The sequence below is a fragment of the Heterocephalus glaber genome, unplaced genomic scaffold, assembly GCF_053883595.1.
Source record: "Heterocephalus glaber isolate CG9 unplaced genomic scaffold, H.glaber_assembly_v1.0 deba00001788, whole genome shotgun sequence".
NCBI classification, from domain to species: Eukaryota; Metazoa; Chordata; class Mammalia; order Rodentia; family Bathyergidae; genus Heterocephalus; species Heterocephalus glaber.
This window is the reverse complement of record NW_028258471.1, coordinates 2,152,093-2,172,802: the sequence shown is the minus strand read 5'-3', so window position 1 is coordinate 2,172,802 and position 20,710 is coordinate 2,152,093. Positions and strand designations below refer to the sequence as shown.

General features: G+C 43.6%; 1 protein-coding gene and 1 pseudogene across 7 annotated transcripts in view; both read right to left on the bottom strand.

Annotated features, from left to right (window-relative positions):
• Mrps27 (mitochondrial ribosomal protein S27) overlaps positions 1–20,710 on the bottom strand; it is a 111,936-nt gene that overhangs the window by 91,058 nt on the left and 168 nt on the right. For 3 of the 7 annotated variants that reach the window (XM_021250663.2, XM_004872856.3, XM_004872858.3), the window contains exon 2: positions 12,961–13,038. The exons of 2 other annotated variants lie outside the window; for them this stretch is intronic. In XM_021250663.2, coding sequence (XP_021106322.1) covers positions 12,961–13,038 — 78 coding nt within the window. Of the gene's footprint in view, positions 1–3,319; positions 3,611–12,960; positions 13,039–20,710 lie in introns of those variants that run through there. 2 more of the 7 variants (XM_087203150.1, XM_087203151.1) reach the window with 2 other exon arrangements.
• LOC147820886 (hsc70-interacting protein-like) lies at positions 13,063–20,706 on the bottom strand (annotated as a pseudogene).

Below are 20,710 nucleotides of genomic sequence, written 5' to 3'. Positions count from 1 at the left end.
GGGACCTATCCGTAAAGCATTAGCTGCTAAGTGGTTAATGTCGTAAAGTTCACCTGGTACCTTCCAGCTGATCTATGAGTTAGTGGACGAATTTGAGAGACAAAGCTTTAATTCAGTATTTATTTTAGCCAAAGTAAAACCCAGTACAGAAATCATTAAAACCTGTGACCTTTCCCCTGAAGCAGGGACACCCAAGAACTCCTAGGGTTCTACAGAGTACAGCTGGCCCTATCAATAAAAATATGAACTATAATGTATTAAAATGTCTCAACTGTCTATTTTGAGTCTCCTAAATTCCCCCAGGCTGGCCCTGAACTTCTAATTCCCCTGCGTCAACCTTGTGAATACCTGGGACTATAGGCATGCACCACACCTAGCCGCACTGTTTAAATCTAAGAGTTCACAAGAACATTTAAAAAAAAAAATCCTTATTGAATCTGTGGAAGATACTGTGAAAATTTCCTTTTCTGTATAAGCAGTACTACAGGGTAACTGCAATGCTGACAAACGTAAAATTCCTTATACATTTTTTTCTAGGTAATGAATGAGGAAGAAGTGACAGAATTAAAACAATAGCTTGTAGTTCCTAATGAAATAATGGAGCCAAGCAATGATCATGAATGACCTTTAACATGCACAGAGACAGCCACACGTTGTGTTGCTTCCCAGAACAGTCACATCAAAAGAAAAAACCACCAAAAATGAGCCCCGAATCTAGCCAGGTGTGTTGGTGCTTGCCTGTAATCTCAGCACCCAGGGGGCTGAGGCAGGAGTTGGTGGCCTTCCAGGATTCGTAGGGAGAACCTGCCTCAAGAGGGGAGAGGAGGGCAGGGGAGGGGAGGAGAAAGAAAAGCCCTGAATTTGATCAAGCCATTTTCTTCAACTACCATTTATGCAGGACAGTTGTTAACCACCCTCAAAAGGATGAAATCAGCAAATCTAGAATGTGAGAGACAACAAAAGACCTGTTTTGAGAGGACAGAAAGAGGGAAGGGGGAGATTTCAAGATTATTTAAGAGGCATCTAACACGTGGTAATATATGACCTGGTCTGGACCTCATTTTAATAAATGTGAAAAAATTTATAAGACTGGGAAAATGTGAACACTGAAGAAATATTTAATGTTAAATTATTAAATTTTAGGTATATGAATGGTATATTTCCTTTAAAAATTCTTTCAGAGGTACATATCAAATACATATAGAACGATTTGATAATTGAGATCTGTTAAAAAGTAATCTGGCGGGAGAGTATGGGAACAACAAGGGCAGGAAACTGACAAATGCTGAAGCTGGATGACAGGACACGAGGCTTACATTAAAGTCTGTTTCCATAAAAATATTTAAAAAGAGGCAGAGAAGGGTCGGGAGCATAAACAAACTGCAGGCTCGGGCCTTAGTTGACCTGGTCCAATCACACCATTAAAAAACACATATTTATGAGAATGCCAAGGAAATGTGAAAACGTGATATCGCATACTTAAACGGGTCCTATTTTAGGTGTGACAGTGATAAAGTGCCCCCATCTTTTGTAAAGATATACCAAGTTTCGGCCTGGGATTTGCCTCAGGAGCCTAGCGTCCGAGGGCAGCGGGAGTGGGGAGAAGCTCAGGCTGGCCGGAGCCAGGTGATGGGCCCAGGAGGCTCCTTAGACCATTTCCTCCACTCGTGCGTATGTTTTACAATTCTCGCTGGTAAAGCCTTTTTAAGAAGTCAGCTATGGTGCTCGAAGTCAGTCGATGGCTACTTCTGAAGAGAAGCGCGCCAGTGTCTGGGGCACCACGGTCGGCTCACCTGTGGCAAAACCACCAATTTATTACGAGTTGTGCACAATTCAGTATGCACTGCACACTGCAATAAAAAACGAAAGAAAGCAAAAGAAAAGAAAGGTCAGTCTGACCCCCCTGGGGCAAAGGGAAGCCCCGTGGGGATCAGGTCCCACCGCTACCTCCAAGAGCTTTCTTAGGGGGCCACAGAAAGGCGGCAAAGGCCACGCCCCCGCGGCCCTCCTGTCCAATGGGGACTGCAGCAGCGAAAGCCTCATATCGGCCCTCCTCCCTCCTCCAACCCGCGAGCCAGCCGGAACACCTCACGGTCCTCCAGCTCACCGCGCCCAATCCCAAAGCTCCACAGGCCGAGCGCGGTTAGGAGGGCGCGCGCCCGCACCCCGACAGGTCCGCACCCGCGGTTCCCCAAGGGCCCACAGCGCCCTCTCCTGGCCGACCTTCAGGGATGCAGCCACTGTGAGCCCGAACACAAACCTCTCTGCTCAGGCCAAAGCCCAATCCAAATACCCAAGTAAAACTAGGGAAAGCAAGGAGTCTTGTCACGCAGAAGTAAAGAGTATGTGTTTCATTGAGACGTTCTATTACACTCCAAAAGCCTAAGTGGTTTGAGTTCCAAAACCTTACCTCCCGTATTTCACCTGGGGGTACAGGCGAGGGACTCCTTCATTTCACTTCTCCCTGGACCACGGCTGTCTCTGCAGCAGCATCAGCACCACTCCTAACCCCCAGGAGCAGACACCAGGGCCACAGCTGCCTCCAAGAGCAGGCAGAGCGGGAACCCGGCCGACCCTAGGGACACCCAGGCTGTTCAGCTTGTAAACAAAATATCACTGTGATAATGCAGCTCCTGGTGTCTGATGCTCCACATCTGTATGAATGTGAATATTCCCATTCACAGCTCTGCCGTTCGCCTTCACAGTGACTCTGCATTTAAGTGCAAGCCTTAGCTACTTCATTGTTTTCTTTTTTACTGAAGTTTTGCCAAAGCATTTATTTATATTTTGAAATATATATTATTTACTGCAAGACTTCCTGTGGGACCAAAATGACTCCATTTTGGAGCCGTCTCCTTTGTTCTCTCAAATTTGTGCTTAAACTAGAAATTCACCACTTGAAATTCCTGAGTTTATTACCCAACCACCTGTGTACCCGGGGAGAAAGCGTTCCAGGCACACTATCTGTAGGATAAGCAGTTAATGAGCTGACTGTCCACACAAGATAGATGCGGCCATTAGTTAGTGGGTCTGCTAACGATCAGTATGTAACAACCGGCCGTTAATCTTTGCCCCTTTTCTCCCTCACTAAAACCAATACGTAATCCCCTTCGACCCCCAAAGCCTAGCCAACCAAAACCCTACACTTCATATGTATTAAGTATTAACCAATCACCTGGCTACTAATAACCAAAGCTTGTTGTATTCTCAATAAAAACCCTGCTAGTTAGGGACTCAGGGCTCTCAATCTCGATCCGCTGTGTCGGTGACAGTTGAGAGTCCCTGCTTAAGCTTGAATAAATGACCCTTGTGTGCTTACATCGGAAACGGCCTCCTGGTGGTCTCTGGGACTTCACAATCTGGGCACAACATTTGGGGGCTCGTCCGGGATCCCAAGACCTTCAGGACTCCCGTACCGGAGGGTCAACGCCGGCTGGTGAGTGTTTTTTGTGTTTGTAAAGTCTGGGCCTATTTTCTGGGAAGGTCGGCAGACGGTCTAGGCGGACGCGCTGCAAGGGCCGCCGACCCGGGATCCTGGAAGACGTTCCGGATTCCGCTGGTGGGGACGGAGTGCCCCAAGAGTACGAGTCAGTGAGACTCCTGGAAGGACGGTGCGGGTCGCTCCCGCGGCACGGCACGAGGCCGTCGTCCCATTTGCATTGCCTCCGATCAGGCAGAGGACGGTTTTGTCTCGCGTGTTTTTCTGTTGTGTTTATTTGTCTGTGTGTTGTACTGACTTGGACTGAGACGATGGGACAGACTGTGACTACCCCTCTTTCCCTCATGAAAGATCATTTCAAGGAAGTTAGGGAGAGCGCTCATAACCTAAGTTTAAAAATTAAAAAGGCTAAGTTCATCACCCTCTGTAGCTCAGAGTGGCCCACCCTTGGAGTAGGATGGCCCCCCGAGGGAACTTTTGATTTGCAAATTATACGCAGAGTTCGTAAAGCCATCCTTCATCCCGACCAGGTACCCTACATTGCCATTTGGGAATTTCTGATCTCTAACCCACCCCCATGGGTTAAGCCTTTTTTGCCTTCACAGCAACAGCAGCCAGAGTTAATCCTGACAGCCAGTAAGAAGACTCCTAGAGGGCGCGATGACGAGAAGCAGACCGAAACCAAGCCGACCGCGCCACTCTACCCTGTCCTCCAGGGAGGGACCGAAGAAGATCTTATTTTCCCTCCCCCTTACTCTCTCCCCTCTCTTCCGCAACAACAGGCTAAAAGAAATGACCCAGTCCCAGCCGGGGCTAGGGAGGAAGAGCCCGCCCCGGGTGCTGGCAACTGTAATGGTCCCGCCCAAAATACTCGTCACCGGCGCGCCGCCTCGCCGGCAGGACCAGCAGACTCTACTGTTTGTCCGCTGCGAGCGATAGGGCCCCCTGATGAGCATGGAAACCAGCCTCACCATTACTGGCCCTTTGCTACAAGTGATCTTTATAATTGGCACCGACAACATGCCAATTTCTCTGATAACCCTAGAGATTTGATTAACCTGTTAAAAACTGTTTTGTTTACCCATCAGCCCACTTGGGATGACTGTCAACAGCTTCTGCAGGTCCTGTTCACCACTGAGGAACGAGAGAGGATCCAGAATAAGGCCAGGAAATTGGTTCCTGGTGACAATGGTCAACCCACCACCAATGCTGACACTATCAACACTTCTTTTCCTCTGTCCCAACCCAACTGGGACTTCAACACGGCGGAAGGTAAGGAGAGGCTTCGGGTCTATCGCCAGGCTCTATTAAAAGGTCTGAAAGCAGCAGCGAGGAAGCCCACAAATTTGGCTAAGGTAGGGGATGTACAACAAAAGTTAGATGAAAGCCCTGCTGCTTTCCTAGAAAGAATTCAGGAAGCTTTTCATAGGTACACTCCTATGGACCCAGAAGCAATTGAGACAAAGGCAGCTGTAATAATACATTTTGTCAACCAGGCGGCACCAGACATTAAGAGAAAGTTACAGAAAGTAGATAGGTTAGGAGAAAAGAGTATTCAGGACTTAGTGGCAGTGGCAGAGAAAGTGTATAACAATAGAGAAACCGCAGAAGAAAAACGAGAAAAAGCTGATGACCGCCAGATCCGAAACTTAGCTCGGATCCTTCTGGCTGCCACTGCGGGAGAACAGAAGGAACGTGAACGTAGACTAAGAAAGATTGCGGTGAAAGGAGAAAACAAAGAGAGACGCAGAGAGCGCCCCCAGTTGGGGAAAATTCAATGTGTTCATTGCAAAGAGTATGGACACTGGGCCAGAGACTGTCCCAAAAAGAAACAACAGGAAGGACGCCCCAAGGCCCCTATCCTGGCTATGGATGAATTAAATGATTAGGGGGGACGGGGTTCGGCACCCCTCCCCGAGCCCAGGGTAACCCTAAAAGTGGAGGGGAGACCTATCGAGTTCCTAGTGGATACAGGGGCTCAACATTCAGTCCTACTTGAACCATGTGGCCATGTTTCTGATAAGACCTCCTGGGTTCAAGGAGCTACAGGCATGAAAAAGTATTCATGGACAACCCAAAGAACAGTAGACTTGGGAGTGGGCCAAGTAACCCACTCATTTATGATTATACCAGACTGCCCCTACCCCTTATTGGGAAGAGACTTACTTACTAAATTAGGGGCTCAAATTCATTTCCAACCCGGGGGCACAAAAGTCCTTAATCAAGAGGGAAGGCCCATTCAGGTACTAACCATAAACCTAGAAGATAAATATCTGCTACATCAGAAGAGGGCCCCTCCTGATCCTGACATGGAACAATGGCTCACCATGTTCCCACAAACATGGGCGGAGACTGGAGGCATGGGGTTAGCTACACACAGAACACCAGTGTTTGTGGAAATAAAACCTGGGGCAGATCCTGTACAAGTTCGCCAATATCCTATGCCCCTAGAGGCCCAAAAGGGAATAACTCCACACATCAGGAGGTTGCTTGCACAGGGGATTCTTAGGCCTTGTCAATCAGCCTGGAACACCCCCTTGTTGCCAGTGCGAAAACCTCATTCTAATGACTATCGGCCAGTACAGGATCTCCGGGAAGTGAACAAGAGGGTTATGGACATCCACCCCACAGTGCCTAATCCATACACCCTTTTGAGTTCACTTCCCCCGAGCCATCGATGGTACACAGTCTTGGATCTCAAAGATGCTTTTTTTAGCCTTCCGCTAGCACCCAAAAGCCAACACATCTTTGCATTTGAATGGAGTGACCCAGAACAAGGCCTCAACGGACAGCTGACATAGACCCGATTACCCCAAGGATTCAAAAACTCTCCCACCATCTTCGACAAGGCCCTACATGAAGACCTGGGTGAGTTTCGCCTCCAGAACCCCCAACTAACTCTGTTACAATATGTAGATGACCTCCTCATAACAGCTGAAACGCGGGAAGACTGCCTAAGTGGAAGCAAGAGACTCTTGATAGTCATAGGAGAACTGGGGTACCGGGCGTCCGCCAAAAAGGCCCAGATCTGCAAACCCGAGGTAAGCTACTTGGGGTACATGCTTAGGGAAGGGCAGAGATGGCTGTCGGATGCTAGAAAAGAGACAGTTCTTAAGATACCCACACCAGATTCTCCTCGAAAAGTCAGAGAGTTCTTGGGATCGGCGGGCTTCTGCCGCCTATGGATACCGGGGTTCACAGAGCTCGCAAGGCCCCTTTACGAGGCAACCAAAGACAATCAGGCTTTTCAATGGACAGAAAAGCTACAAAAATCTTTCGATCAAATTAAAACAGCCTTGCTGACGGCACCAGCCTTGGGCTTGCCCGATATTACTAAGCCATTCCACCTTTACATTGATGAAAACAAAGGAGTCGCTAAGGGCATCCTGGCCCAGCATCTAGGGCCATGGCGCCGCCCAGTGGCGTACCTATCAAAAAGACTTGATCCAGTTGCATCAGGATGGCCCCCGTGTCTAAGAATGATTGCAGCAGTGGCTCTAATGGTCAAAGATGCTGACAAGTTGACATTAGGCCAAGAACTGTGCGTGACCACCCCTCACGCTATTGAGGGAGTCCTAAAACAGCCTCCGGATGGATGGCTCAGTAATGCTCGCCTGACCCACTACCAGAGCTTACTCCTAAATCCAACCCGAGTTGTCTTTCAGGCCCCGGCTGCTTTAAACCCAGCCACACTGTTGCCAGACCCGAACTTGGAGGCTCCGCTTCACGACTGCACAGACATCCTAGCCCAGGTACATGAAATTCGAGCAGATCTGAGCGACCAACCATGGCCAGATGCAGATGATACCTGGTACACTGATGGGAGCAGCTTTGTTTGTGATGGCCGCAGGTATGCAGGAGCAGCAGTGGTGACAGAGACTGAGGTCATTTGGACAGAACCATTGCCCACCGGGACCTCAGCACAACGGGCGGAGCTCATAGCTCTGACCAAGACATTGACTCTAGGACGGGGCCAAAAGTTAAATATATACACAGATAGCTGGTATGCCTTTGCCACTGCACACGTCCATGGGGCCATCTACAAAGAAAGGAGACTCCTGACAGCTAAAGAAAAGACTATTAAAAACAAAGAGGAGATCCTTGCCCTCTTAACAGCCCTCTGGCTACCTAAAAAATTAGCCATTATCCATTGCCCAGGACACCAAAAAGGCGACACTCCACTTGCCAGAGAAAATAATTTAGCTGACCAGACAGCCCGAGAAATAGCCTTAAAGATTAATCTGACACTGGCCACTCAGCTGCCCGATCCGGGAAGTGCAGCCCTACCAAAAAAACCCCAGTACACTGAAAAAGATTTAAATTGGATAAAACAATTACCTATGCCTCAGTGCCTCAACGGGTGGTGGAAATCTTCTGATTGTAAAGTCATCCTGCCTAAAGCGCTGGGAGAACAAGTTCTCTCCAAGATGCACCGGACCACCCACATGGGCACTCGAAAAATACAAGATCTCCTGAGACATGCTGAAATTAAGATCCGTGATGCTAATTCTAAAATTGAACATATTGTTGCTACCTACAAAGCCTGTCAATTGACAAATGCCACCCACAATAGGGCCAACCCAGGAAATAGGCTGAGGGAAAGCCGACCTGGAGCCTATTGGAAATTAGACTTCACCGAGGTAAAACCTGGAAGGTATGGTTATAAATACTTGTTAGTTTTTGTAGACACTTTTTCAGGATGGACAGAAGCGTTTCCTACCAAACATAAAACAGCGCGAAGTGTGACTAAAAAACTGCTAGAAGACATCCTGCCAAGGTATGGTTTTCCAGTAATGCTAGGATCAGATAATGGACCCGCCTTTATTTCCAAGGTGAGTCAAACCCTAGCACAGATATTGGGGACGGATTGAAAATTACATTGTGCATACAGACCCCAAAGTTCAGGACAGGTAGAGAGGATGAATAGGACATTAAAAGAGACCTTAACTAAATTAACCTTAGAGACTGGTGGTGACTGGGTGACTCTCCTTCCCTTCGCCCTCTATAGGGTACGCAATTCACCCTATAAGATGGGATTAACTCCCTTTAAAATCATGTTTGAAATTCCCCCTCCCATTATTCCCAACCTTCAATCAAATGTGCTTGTTGAATTTGATGACCAAAAGTTGTTACTTTCTTTAAAAAGCCTCCAAAGTGTGCACGAGGATATCTGGCCTAAATTAAAAGCCTTATATCAAACTGGACCGCCTCCCGAGCCCCATCGCTATCGACCAGGAGACTGGGTCTTCGTCCGGAGACACCGACAAAAGGACCTTGAGCCCCGTTGGAAAGGACCCTACGTCACAGTCCTGACCACGCCCACCACTCTCAAGGTCGACGGGATTGCCTCATGGGTGCACTACACCCACGTTCGCCCTGCAGATCCTCACACTGTCCTAGAAGACTTCGTTCCATCATGGCAGGTGTCCAAAGACCAAGACAATCCCCTCAAACTCAAGCTGCGTCGTCGACGGTCATGATTGTGGTAACTGTACTTTTGACACCGATATTAGGAGGACAGAACCCACATGCTCCCCTAAATTTAACCTGGATGATCATCAGTACCGCCACAGGTGACATTATTAACAGCTCGTCCAAAGTGAGCCCACCATTAACCTGGTGGCCTGCTCTAGAGTTTGATCTCTGTCGGCTAGCCACTGGCAGCTGGGATATCGGACACTGGAGCCTAGAGTCACGGGGAAGGCCTGAATGTGGAAAAACAAAAAAGGGGTGTACCCTCCCCCCGGTCGATTCACGAACACCGGGTTGCAACCATGTAATTCACAGGACAATATTACGAGACACCCCCTTCTACGTCTGTCTGGGGGGGGGGCGTACTAGAAGTCAAATTGTAACTTGTGGGGGTGCTGAACAGTTCTTTTGCAAAAATTGGGGTTGTGAGTCAACGGGGGCCATAGCTTGGAAACCCTCCATTACAACTGATTTTATTTCGGTTGACAAGATTCCCCAACAGAAGTTGGCACACAATCCTCTCTTTGGCCGCTGTGCCCAATTTCTGTGTAACCCCATCCGTATTACTTTTACGGACCCAGGCAAACAGTTCACAAATTGGGAAACAGGCCGCAGTTGGGGGTTGCGATTATATGAAAGTGGATATGATAATAGATTACTTTTTACTATAAAACTAAAAATGGAGCCGCTCACAATAGGGCCTCCCCAATTGATAGGGCCAAATTTGACACTAGCCCCAATAGCCCCTTTCGGACCTACTAAGCCCCCTCCCCCAAAGAGCTCACCCATGCCACCAAAAACAAATACCTCCATACAGCCATCAAACTTAACCTCCGCTTCCACATTCCTGCCCTTGGTTCAAATGATCACCCAGACAAAAAAAGTCGATCATAGCCAGGACCAAGACCCCCTTTGAGAACTGATGGTCCACACCTTTAAGGCCCTAAATGCATCTAGGCCAGACCTCACTCAGTCCTGCTGGCTATGTTATGATACCAAGCCCCCATACTACGAGACAATAGCTTATCTAGACAATTTCACTAAATCAGACAGTCCGACTCAGTGTAGATGACAACAAAAAGGGACAGCTAGGCTGACCCTACAGTCGGTAACTGGACAAGGAACTTGTGTTGACAGTGTCCCGGTCTCCCACCAACACCTTTGTAACAAAACCATTCTTCGGCCTAGACCTAAATATCTCATTCCCCCTTATGACGGGTGGTGGGCCTGCTCCTCTGGACTCACCCCTTGTGTACATGGACTAGTGCTAAAACAGACTAGAGATTTCTGTGTACTTGTACAATTGGTCCCCCGGCTGTTGTATCACTCAAAAAGGGACATCTCCAGCCGCCTGGCTGAAACCCAAATCAGAGTTAAACGAGAACCTGTAACGGCCATTACTCTGACCGTCCTCCTAGGTTTGGGGCTAGCTGGGGCAGAAACAGGAGTTTCATCGCTAATACTACACAATAAACATTACAATGACTTAAGGGCAGCCATAGATATAGATATTGAAAGACTAAAAAGCTCCATCTCCCACCTCCAAGAGTCTTTAACTTCACTGGCAGAAGTAGTCCTCCAAAACCGAAGGGGGCTAGATTTAATTTTCCTTCAACAGGGAGGACTCTGCGTTGCCTTAGGTGAAAAATGTTGCTTCTATGTAGATCATTCAGGAGTGGTCAAAGAGTCCATGGCTAAAGTTAGGGAGGACATCGCCAAACGTAAGCGAGAAAGAGAACTATCTCAAAACTGGTTCAAATCTTGGTTTAATTCTTCCCCTTGGCTAACTACCCTAATCTCTACCCTGCTAGGCCCCTTGCTTATCGTGTTACTACTGTTGACCTTTGGACCTTGTATACTCAATAGACTAGTTTCGTTCATCAAAAAACAAATTAATGCTGTTCAGTTAATGGTGCTCAGGTCCCAATACCAGCCAATTCCTACCGACTTGATAAAATTAACCCCCAGAGGCCCATGATTGGCCCTCTACAGCATCATGAGAAGGGGGGAATGTGGGACCAAAATGACTCCATTTTGGAGCCGTCTCCTTTGTTCTCTCAAATTTGTGCTTAAACTAGAAATTCACCACTTGAAATTCCTGAGTTTATTACCCAACCACCTGTGTACCCGCGGAGAAAGCGTTCCAGGCACACTATCTGTAGGATAAGCAGTTAATGAGCTGACTGTCCACACAAGATAGATGCGGCCATTAGTTAGTGGGTCTGCTAACGATCAGTATGTAACAACCGGCCGTTAATCTTTGCCCCTTTTCTCCCTCACTAAAACCAATACGTAATCCCCTTCGACCCCCAAAGCCTAGCCAACCAAAACCCTACACTTCATATGTATTAAGTATTAACCAATCACCTGGCTACTAATAACCAAAGCTTGTTGTATTCTCAATAAAAACCCTGCTAGTTAGGGACTCAGGGCTCTCAATCTCGATCCGCTGTGTCGGTGACAGTTGAGAGTCCCTGCTTAAGCTTGAATAAACGACCCTTGTGTGCTTACATCGGAAACAGCCTCCTGGTGGTCTCTGGGACTTCACAATCTGGGCACAACATTCCCTTTTTTATATCACGGCAACTGTACAGATTTTAAAAATATGTATGAATTACCTTATCTTTGAATTTAATTTCAAGACAAAATTAGTATTATAAAATATTTGTTATATAAAAAAAAAAAAAGACTATGCTAAGTCTCTCCTAGGGAGAATCAGACTGCAAGTTTCCCAGGGAGAGGCTGCAGTCTCTTAGCTTCAGATCCTGCACAGCTTGCTTTGCCTGGCGCCTGCCGGTGCACCCAATAAGAGCTCACAACCAGGGGAAACTGATGCTTCTGAAACCTCAATAAGGGAGCCACAGTCAGGGGGTAGTTCCCCCACACTTCTGGTAAGAATTCATAAACCAAGGGGACTTTATGCTTGTCTTACACAAGACAAAAACCAAAACCACCACCACCACCACAAAAACCCACAGTGGATGAAGTCTGGGGAAAAAGATCAACACTGGAATCCAAGCAAAACTTAATCACTAGCCTATTATTCCCTTGGCTGATGTCCCATCTGAAGTATGTAAATAAAGAGTCCTGAGGTCAATGGCTTTGGTATCTTATAGAAGAAAGGCTGCGAACTATTTACATCACACAGGGAATGAGGGAAAAGGAAATACAACTATAAGCTTATTGCCTGGGGAGATGTTCACCTAAATTCCTAAAGGCTTACATTACATTCCAACTTCGCTTTCAAACCTATAGCCTGTTAATGAAACAGAGGAGTCAAAAAGGGGCCTGAAGATCACAAGAGGAGTTTTTAAAAAATGAAGAGATTAAAAATAAAAAAAGAATGAAAGTATAATATTCTGTAAAATGAGATAGGTTGATGAAAACTGTAAGATTAAAAGGGACAAAAAGGGCTGGCTGGGTATGATGGTGCACACCTATAATTAAGCAAGACCCTGTCTCAAAATAAAAAATAAAAGGGCTGGTGGATGTAGCTCAGTTCCAAGGTTTAATCTCCCATATTTACCAAAAATAAATAAAATAAAAGGAAAAAAAGCAAACAAGACAGCTAGGCATGGTGGTGCACACCAGTAGTCCCAGCACTCAGGAGGCTGAGGCAAGAGGACCACAGAAGGAATTCCAGGCCAGCCTGAACTACACAATAAGACCCTGTCTCAAACAACAAACAAGCAAACAGATACCAAACACAAACAACAAAATAAAGCAAGCCCCTAAAAAATCATTTCAGCCAGGGATTTAGCTCAGTGGTTTCGCCGCCTGCTGCGCAAGCGCAAGGACCTGAGTTCCATTCCCAGTACCAAAAAAAAAAAAAAATCATTTCAGGAATGAAATATTAAAAATGTAAAAAATGGCAAAAATGATTTTGTCATGTGTAAAACTTTCTTTTTAAGACTTAAAATGTGCTTATCTGAATTGAATCATCATACAAGAAAGCATCATTTCACACATACACCATATGACTATATGATGGTGGACATATGGAGAGACTGCAAATGATACACAAAATATCCCAAGAGGTGGGCACCTACCAAGGTGACATTCTTCTTTTTCTCTTGCTTCCCATTTGTGGCTGTCCACATAGGCTGCCGAAAGCAGGCATCTTTTACCTGAGGAAAAAAACAACTATCTCAACAGGCACAGTTATACAATTTTACTTTTATATATATCGGTCTTATTAAACAATGTCTTTATCACATTTTCAATCACTAGATTATATTTTTTAAAATTCTAATATGATATTGTAGTCAACTCTGCTTAGATTACAATTCAGTTCTCAACAAAATGCATTCAACCTCTAACAAGTAGAAGATACAGAAAAACTGAAAAACTTCACAAGAATTTTCTGGGCAAAAATGCTAGTAATTTTGTTCTTGAAACTCTAGGGCTAGGAGCCATTTATTGTCAGTAACCCAGGTGAACCCCAGAACTTCTTAAAGCTCAAAACATGTGCGGACCTAGTGGTTGCTTAACTCGTGAACTGAAAGCATTATGTTTGGAACCAATTTTATTCTTAATGTAGCTAGAAATACCCAGTAACTATATTTTTAAGCAGAAAACTCCTTTTCATTTTCCTCCTTATAGGAGCACAAAAAAACAGTTTTAGAAATGATACTGAATCTTTCTGAAGACTGTATTTTGTATCTGAGGAATTTCAAAGTCAAGAAGCACAGGACACATTTTCAGAAGAGCAATTTTACACTTACCCATTTATTTGCAGTATTTGCAGTATCAGACTATAGTTAGGTCATATATAGTAGAGTTCAAGAACAAAGAGGTCCTTCTTGAGTTAAGCACAGCACACATTGATGATTTTAAGAAAGCAGAAGACACATGAACGAAAAGAACACTGGCAAGCTCAACTCCAAGTACACATATGGTGGGTGTTTCTAAAGACTGTAAAAGCAGGCTCCATTAGCACACAGCATTTCCTCATGTATGTAACAAATGAATTTTTCCTCCTTGTGTACAGCAAAGGATTAGAACCTGAATAAACATGATTTCAGAAATGTAGTAATTTGGAAATGTATGTTATGAAATTTATCATTTTCTTTACTCCTGCAGGTGAAAGAGGGAGAGAGCAGATGCAAGTGTACAGTTTGCAGTATTTAAGGAAGAGCTGAATAGGATACGGAATCTTCATAGTGCCAACAACTCCATAGCAAATAACTGTGGCTTTCATCACTTTTATAATTTATATTGCATCAAGCAGTTACTCCCTATATGTGTATCAACTAATTCAAATCATATGCTCTTCAAATACAAAGATGAATACTACAGGATAAGTCGATGATCAAACACCAAAGGGAATTTCTCCTTCCAATGTCTTGATTTAACAAGATTTTTCCAGACTGAAGTATGACACTTAAATAAGCAATTTCAAGGCCAGGAAACTACACCTGTTATGGGTATTACCTGACATGTACTATATATTAAATTAAACCCAGTATTAAATATGCTTGCACAATTATACTGGGAGTGGTGATAACAGTGATGACGCTAGTAAAAAAAAGATAAGCTTTAGCTCAGGATTAGAGGGGAAAATACAAGCAGAAAGCAAACAGAATTGGTCATTTTCTGATGATGAAAGATATTTTTAAACAGATATATAAAAAGGAACATACTCCCATATGTCCGCAAGTGGAAAAACACGAAACATTTACTTGATATTTTGAATAAGAATAGAGCTAAATAACCCAACTTCCTCTGTGGCTGAAAAAAAAGATCACCCCATTAGCACAGTGTAAGATTTAAATGCAAACTGTACAAGGGTACATATTATATAAAATATTGTATAAGATTGCTGCTGCCGTAGAGTACTTCCGGTCCCTATCCAGATCATATTCAAATACTGGTGGTCCCAATAGTTATACTGAAATAAATCATCTTCCAAACAACAAAAAGAAAAAAGAAAAACCTTTAAAAAGGCAAATCAAAATGCCTTAGTAACCATACATCCAACTACTTAAATGAGATTTGCTTCCCACCAAAAATTTATTTCACTCACACTAGATCCATAAATCTCTCATACTTAAGTATCTTCCTTGCCTAATAATTAAAGGAAAAATCTAAAATGATTAATAAAGAAAAATGTAAGGATTAATAAACCCTTTGAATTTGTTTTAAATTATTTTTAAGATTTAAAAAGTGTTTAAGCTTTGTAATTCCTAGCAGGAAAACATTATCTGAATGAATAACCTAATGGCAAACCATTGTAAAATGCTTCAGCTGCATTTGGTGCAGAGGGGCAGGGATTATCTTCAAAGCACCCCAGCTCTCCTGATGAGGTCAGAGGTTTGTATTATTGTGACATCCGTTAAGTGATCTAGGTTGTTTTTCTTTCAGAAAGGACTTTGTCAGATGAGCATTACGCTTGACCTCCGAATTTAGCTGACAATTTACTGATGAGATTCATAATCTTTGGATTACTGATATTTTGACATATGTGCAGGAATCTGAGCCATATCCTGGAAGGCCACCATAACTTCTGGATCCTGTATGGCTGCAAGAACCTCTGGATCCCTAAGAATCTCACTGAGCCCAGGCATTCCTGCCATGCCAGCTCCCATTCCAGGCATCCCTCCCAGAAAATTACCAGGAAAGCCTCCTGGAAAAGAGCCATACTGAACCCCTGCCTGTCGTCTGGCTTCTTCCTCCCTCTGGGCTCTTTCGTGCTCTTCTCGAGCCTTCTTAACCCTTTCTATTCTTTCTTTGATCTCTTGTTCTTCACGTTTTCCTTCGTACTTTCTCCGATGTTCAGCAATTTTCTGGGCCCTTGGCTGAACTTCTTTCAGCGTTGCACTCGCATCTTCATCGTAATCCAGTTTACAGGCAAGGGCAAGATCATGGGCTGCTTCTTCCCAATGGCCCGGAAGTCTGTGTGCTTTTCCTCACCATTTGTACGGCTGGGCTGAATCAGGATTTATTTCAATGGCTCTGTCACAATCTCGAATGGGAGCATTTGGCTTCTGCAATTTGATGAAGACACTGGCTCTCTTGGCATACAGAATGGCTAGGCAAGGATTCAGCTTAATGGCATCTGTGAACAAGTCAATGGCTTTTCTGAAGTTCACCATCATTTACAGCGTCAATGGCAGCCCCTTTCTTTTCATTTGCTTGATCCATCATCTCCTCAGTTATCTCTACATTTTCATCTCCCGTTTCTTGAGGGGTATCAGTGCCTGGTTCAATTACACCTTCATTATCGATTTTTAGATCACTTTCCTCACTTGATGGCTCATCTGTCTTTATGTTTTCCTCCGTCTTCTTACTGTTTTTTCTTCCTTGATATTTTCTTCTGATTTAGCTTTATGAGTAGCAGATGGTACTTTACCCCCCATGCTCTCTACCCACTCCCTCAGGAAGCGCATCTCCTCTGTGTGCAGGATGCTTGGAGCTTGCTTACACATTTTCATGAAAGCCCAAAGCTTGTTTACTTTTCGGGGATCCATGGTCCGCAGACTATGGTCGGTGGCTGCTCAGGAGGCTGCTGCCTGATCCCAAGCCCAGGTGCTGGCTCGGCAAGACTGCGTAGAAGGAGGCAACTGAATGCATTATGATTACTAGCCCTAAAAACATATCCATCTGTCTTGGATCAGCATATTTACCCCTACTTCACATAAAGCAAAGAGCAGTGTCTTAGTGATCCAGTGACCTAGCGCCCCAGCATAGTAAGCACTTACCAATTAAGAGGAATTATCCGAGCCAAACTCAAAGTAACACACAAGGTAGCATAGCTGTGTTCCCGGCACCAGCACGATGCCTGGCATGAGCAGTGCTCAATAAACATGGGCTTAAGGAATGAGAGAATGAAGGGCAGTTTCATCAAAACTAAAACTTTCATGCTTCAAAGGATGGTCAGGAAAATGAAAGAGCAACCCATAGAATGGGAAAAAATATTTATAACTCACTTATCTGATAAGAAATTTGTATGGTACATATAATTGCTCTTACAACTCAAAAAGAGACAAACTAATTTTAAGATGGGCAAAAGAAAAAAAAAATCTCAGAAAAATATGTATGTATACACATACATAATCATCTCTCAATGTCTTTGGGGAATTTGTGCCAGGATCCTCCATGGGTACAAAAATCCTCAGATGCTCAAATTCTCCATATAAAATGGTGTAGTATTTGCATGCAAACCAGGCAACCCTCTCATACACTTTAACAGTTATTTTTTTTAGGTATTTTGAGACAGGGTTTCACTCTGTAATTCAAGCTAGCCTTGGACTCACTATGTAGCCCAGGCTGGTCTCGAACTCCTGGCAATCCTCCCACCTCAGCCTCCCGACTACTGGGATTACAGGTGTGTGCCACCACACCTAGCTCCTCACATACCTTAAATCATCCCTACATTACTATAATACTTCATACAATGCAAATGCTATGTAAATAGGTGCTTTACTGTATTGTTTAGGGAACAGTGACAGTGCAAAAAAGGCTGAACTACATGTTCAGTGCAGAGGCAATTTTTAAAAAATATTTTTGATTTGTGGTTGGCTGAATTCATGGACTCAAGTGGTGTGAATATGGAGGGAGGAATGTGTGTGGATATAGATATATATATATGCATCACAAACAACCAGCAGACATGTGGAAAGATGCTTAAGTCACTTGCCAGTAGGGAAATACAAACTCAAACCCACCTGGAGATACCACTTCACACCCACTATGATGACTATAATCCAAAAGCAGATAATGTCAGCTACTGGTGAGGATGCAGACTAACTACAAGCTCATGTAGTGCTGGCGACAATGTGAAGTAGTGAAGCTGCTTTGGAAAATAGTTTGGCAGTTTCTCAAAATGTTAACATGGTGTTACCATACGACTTAGCAATTCCACTCCTGGGTACACATACCCAAGAAAAAAAGAAAACATGAATCCACACAAAAATTGTACACAGATGTTTATGTCAATAGTATTAATAACACACCAAAGGTGGAAGCAATCCAAATATCCACCAGCTGATGAATGAGTATCAAAATGTGGTATATCCTTACAATAGAATATTATTCGGCAATTAAAAAATGAGGAACCTCAACAACATGCTGAGTGAAAAGATGTTCAGTCTCAAAGGCCCACATATTATAACTCCATTTATGTGAAATACTAGAAGAGGCAACTCTGTAGAGACAGAAAGCAGATTATTGGTTACCTAGGGCTGGGGATGGAGATTGGGAAAGATTGGGGGAATTGGAGCAGGATTGATAATAGATATGGGATTTCTTTTTGGAGTGATAAAAATGTCCTAAAACTGATTGTGGCAATGGCTGTAAAACTCTGTATAAGTAGCAAAAACCAAATTAATTGTATACTTTTAATGGGTGAATTATATGAGCTATTACTGTTACACTTTTAGCCCTGTTAAAGAAACAATGCACAGCAGATAATTACCCAGAGGGCATTCCAGACCACAAGCCGCATATAACTACATGGCATGAGGGCTGATTAAACACAGTATTGAAATGTTATTGTTACTTTCTTTCAACTAAAACAAATAAATATATTTATGTGGATTTATAGATAATCCAATCCTTCCCTTAGCTTGTACAGTTCAAACCTTTATTACAGTAAGATGCCAAAATGTGAATTCAAGAATCATAACAATGATGTGACAATGATAAACAGTGTTTCCTAACACTGTTTCAAGAGGGAAACTAAGACATTCTTTAAAAAAAAAAATTGTCTCATTGTCTGCTAAGAATTTAAAGCAGGGGCCAGGGATTTAGCTCAGTGGTTCTGTCACCTGCCTCACAAGCGCAAAGACCTGAGTTCGATCCCCGGTACCAAAAAAAAATATATACAGAACAGGAAAATAATGCCTATTTCAGTGTGGTAGTTTAAGTGAGTGCATATATTAAAGTCCACTATGTAATGGTGTCCAGTAAATTTCCATCCTCTAAGCTTCTTCATAAACTTAAGTCACTTATTTGGTTCCATCTTAGTTGTTTTTTCTTTCATTCTCTTAATCCTTTTAGCTGTACTTCTCCATTCTATTTTAAGAAGTATCAAGGGCCGGGGATTTAGCTCAGTGGTGCCGCTGCCTGCTTTGCAAGCACAAGGTTCTGAGTTTGATCCCCGGTACCAAAAAAAAAAAAAAAGAAGTATCAAGGTGTTCCAAATATTGATTTGTCATGAATTTGTACGAGTGCTTTTCCTCTCTTGTTCTGTAATGGATCAAATATTTCAATGTCTACATGCTCATCAGCATTCCCAAATCCCAAGAAGTCTCTGTCGTACTAGTCAATATACCTGAATCATTTCACTTACAGCTTCCAGTTCCCTTTCATTTCTTGTATATTACAGTGCTTGTTCAATATAACTTCCTGTGTTGATGAAAATGTTCTATTCTGAGCTTTCTGATACAGGATACACCAGCCAAGTGCCTCCCAATGAATTGGATTTTAAATTTTCTCTTTAACTGAAATTTAAATAGTTATGTTGCTACCTACCATCATGGAATAACACAGATGTAACTTGCCAGAAGTTCAACAATTCAAACTAAAACGAAAATGCTAATTGGAAATTCTCAATTCACCCTAGTACATATTTAATTTCCATTCCCTTATTAGAATGGTTGCCCCTAAACATTCTAAGTAACCATGATTCTCTTCCTGATTTGCTATCCAGGGTCTTGTTTACACTGAGGAGCATTTACTAGTAACTAAAATTAAAAATGTAAATAATAGCTACAACAGCCAATTCCTACTGAGGTGGCAAACATGATACATACCAATTTCCTGAATGTGTGACACTGAACATTTTTACTAGGTAAATCAACTACTTAAGCTTCATGTAGCCAATTATGAGGTTACACATTGATATTTAATAGCTGTTCCTGAAGACAAGTGAACAAGTGTTTGTTACTTGGGGTGGGGGGGCAGCTAAGTAAGCAAGGTTGGTTCAAGAGACCAGAGGCACTGGAAACACAGTGTGATTATTGCTTTGTGTGTGTGTGTGTGTGTGTGTGTGTGTGTGAGACAGGGTCTCCCTATATCTCCAGGCCAACCTTGAACTCACTATGTATCCCAGGTTGGTCCTGAACTTTCGACCCTCTTTTCTCAGCCTCTCAAGTGTTGGAATTACAATTATTGCATTTTAACTATATGATCTGGTATATCTGTCAAAATCATGTGGCTAACGTTACTGAAAACTTGGTTTTTTTGAAATACTTTTAAACTTTTCCCCCAGTGTTCTCGTCAACAGATCCATTAAAGACTGGGGTGCCATTCACTTGAGATATCAAAATGCTTTAGAAATACTAACAGCCTTTGCTATGTGGAAAACTACAGCAAAGAAAGGTCAATCAAAAGTGATGTCCAAGGTCATCAGGTAAAATGAGATTAACCCTAAAAAATTCTCCAAGTTAAGACCGTATGAGGAGGTGGGGAAAACGCCTCCCTGATGCACCTCCAAGGAAAACTCAGAAAGGAGAGAGGGAACTATCAAAGCCCCAGAGATGGACATATTTAAGTTTTTCAGGGTCAGCAAAAAGACGACCACCTTAACACACAAATCCGACAAGTTATACAGAAAATCCCTCTACTGTAACCTTTTTCTACTTTGAACTAGCAGATACTATCATCTTAGGGAAGGAGATGAGTCACAGACCTTCCCTTCCCTTCCTTTCCCTTCCTTTCTGTATCACTACTCCAAATGGCTTCTATAGCAACCACATCCCAGATTTCTTTTCTTCGTAAAAGGCTATCGCTTCCTTCACTCAAAGAACAAAGTAATGAAGGGCCTGGCGAAGCAGCCCCACCAAAGAGCACCCACCA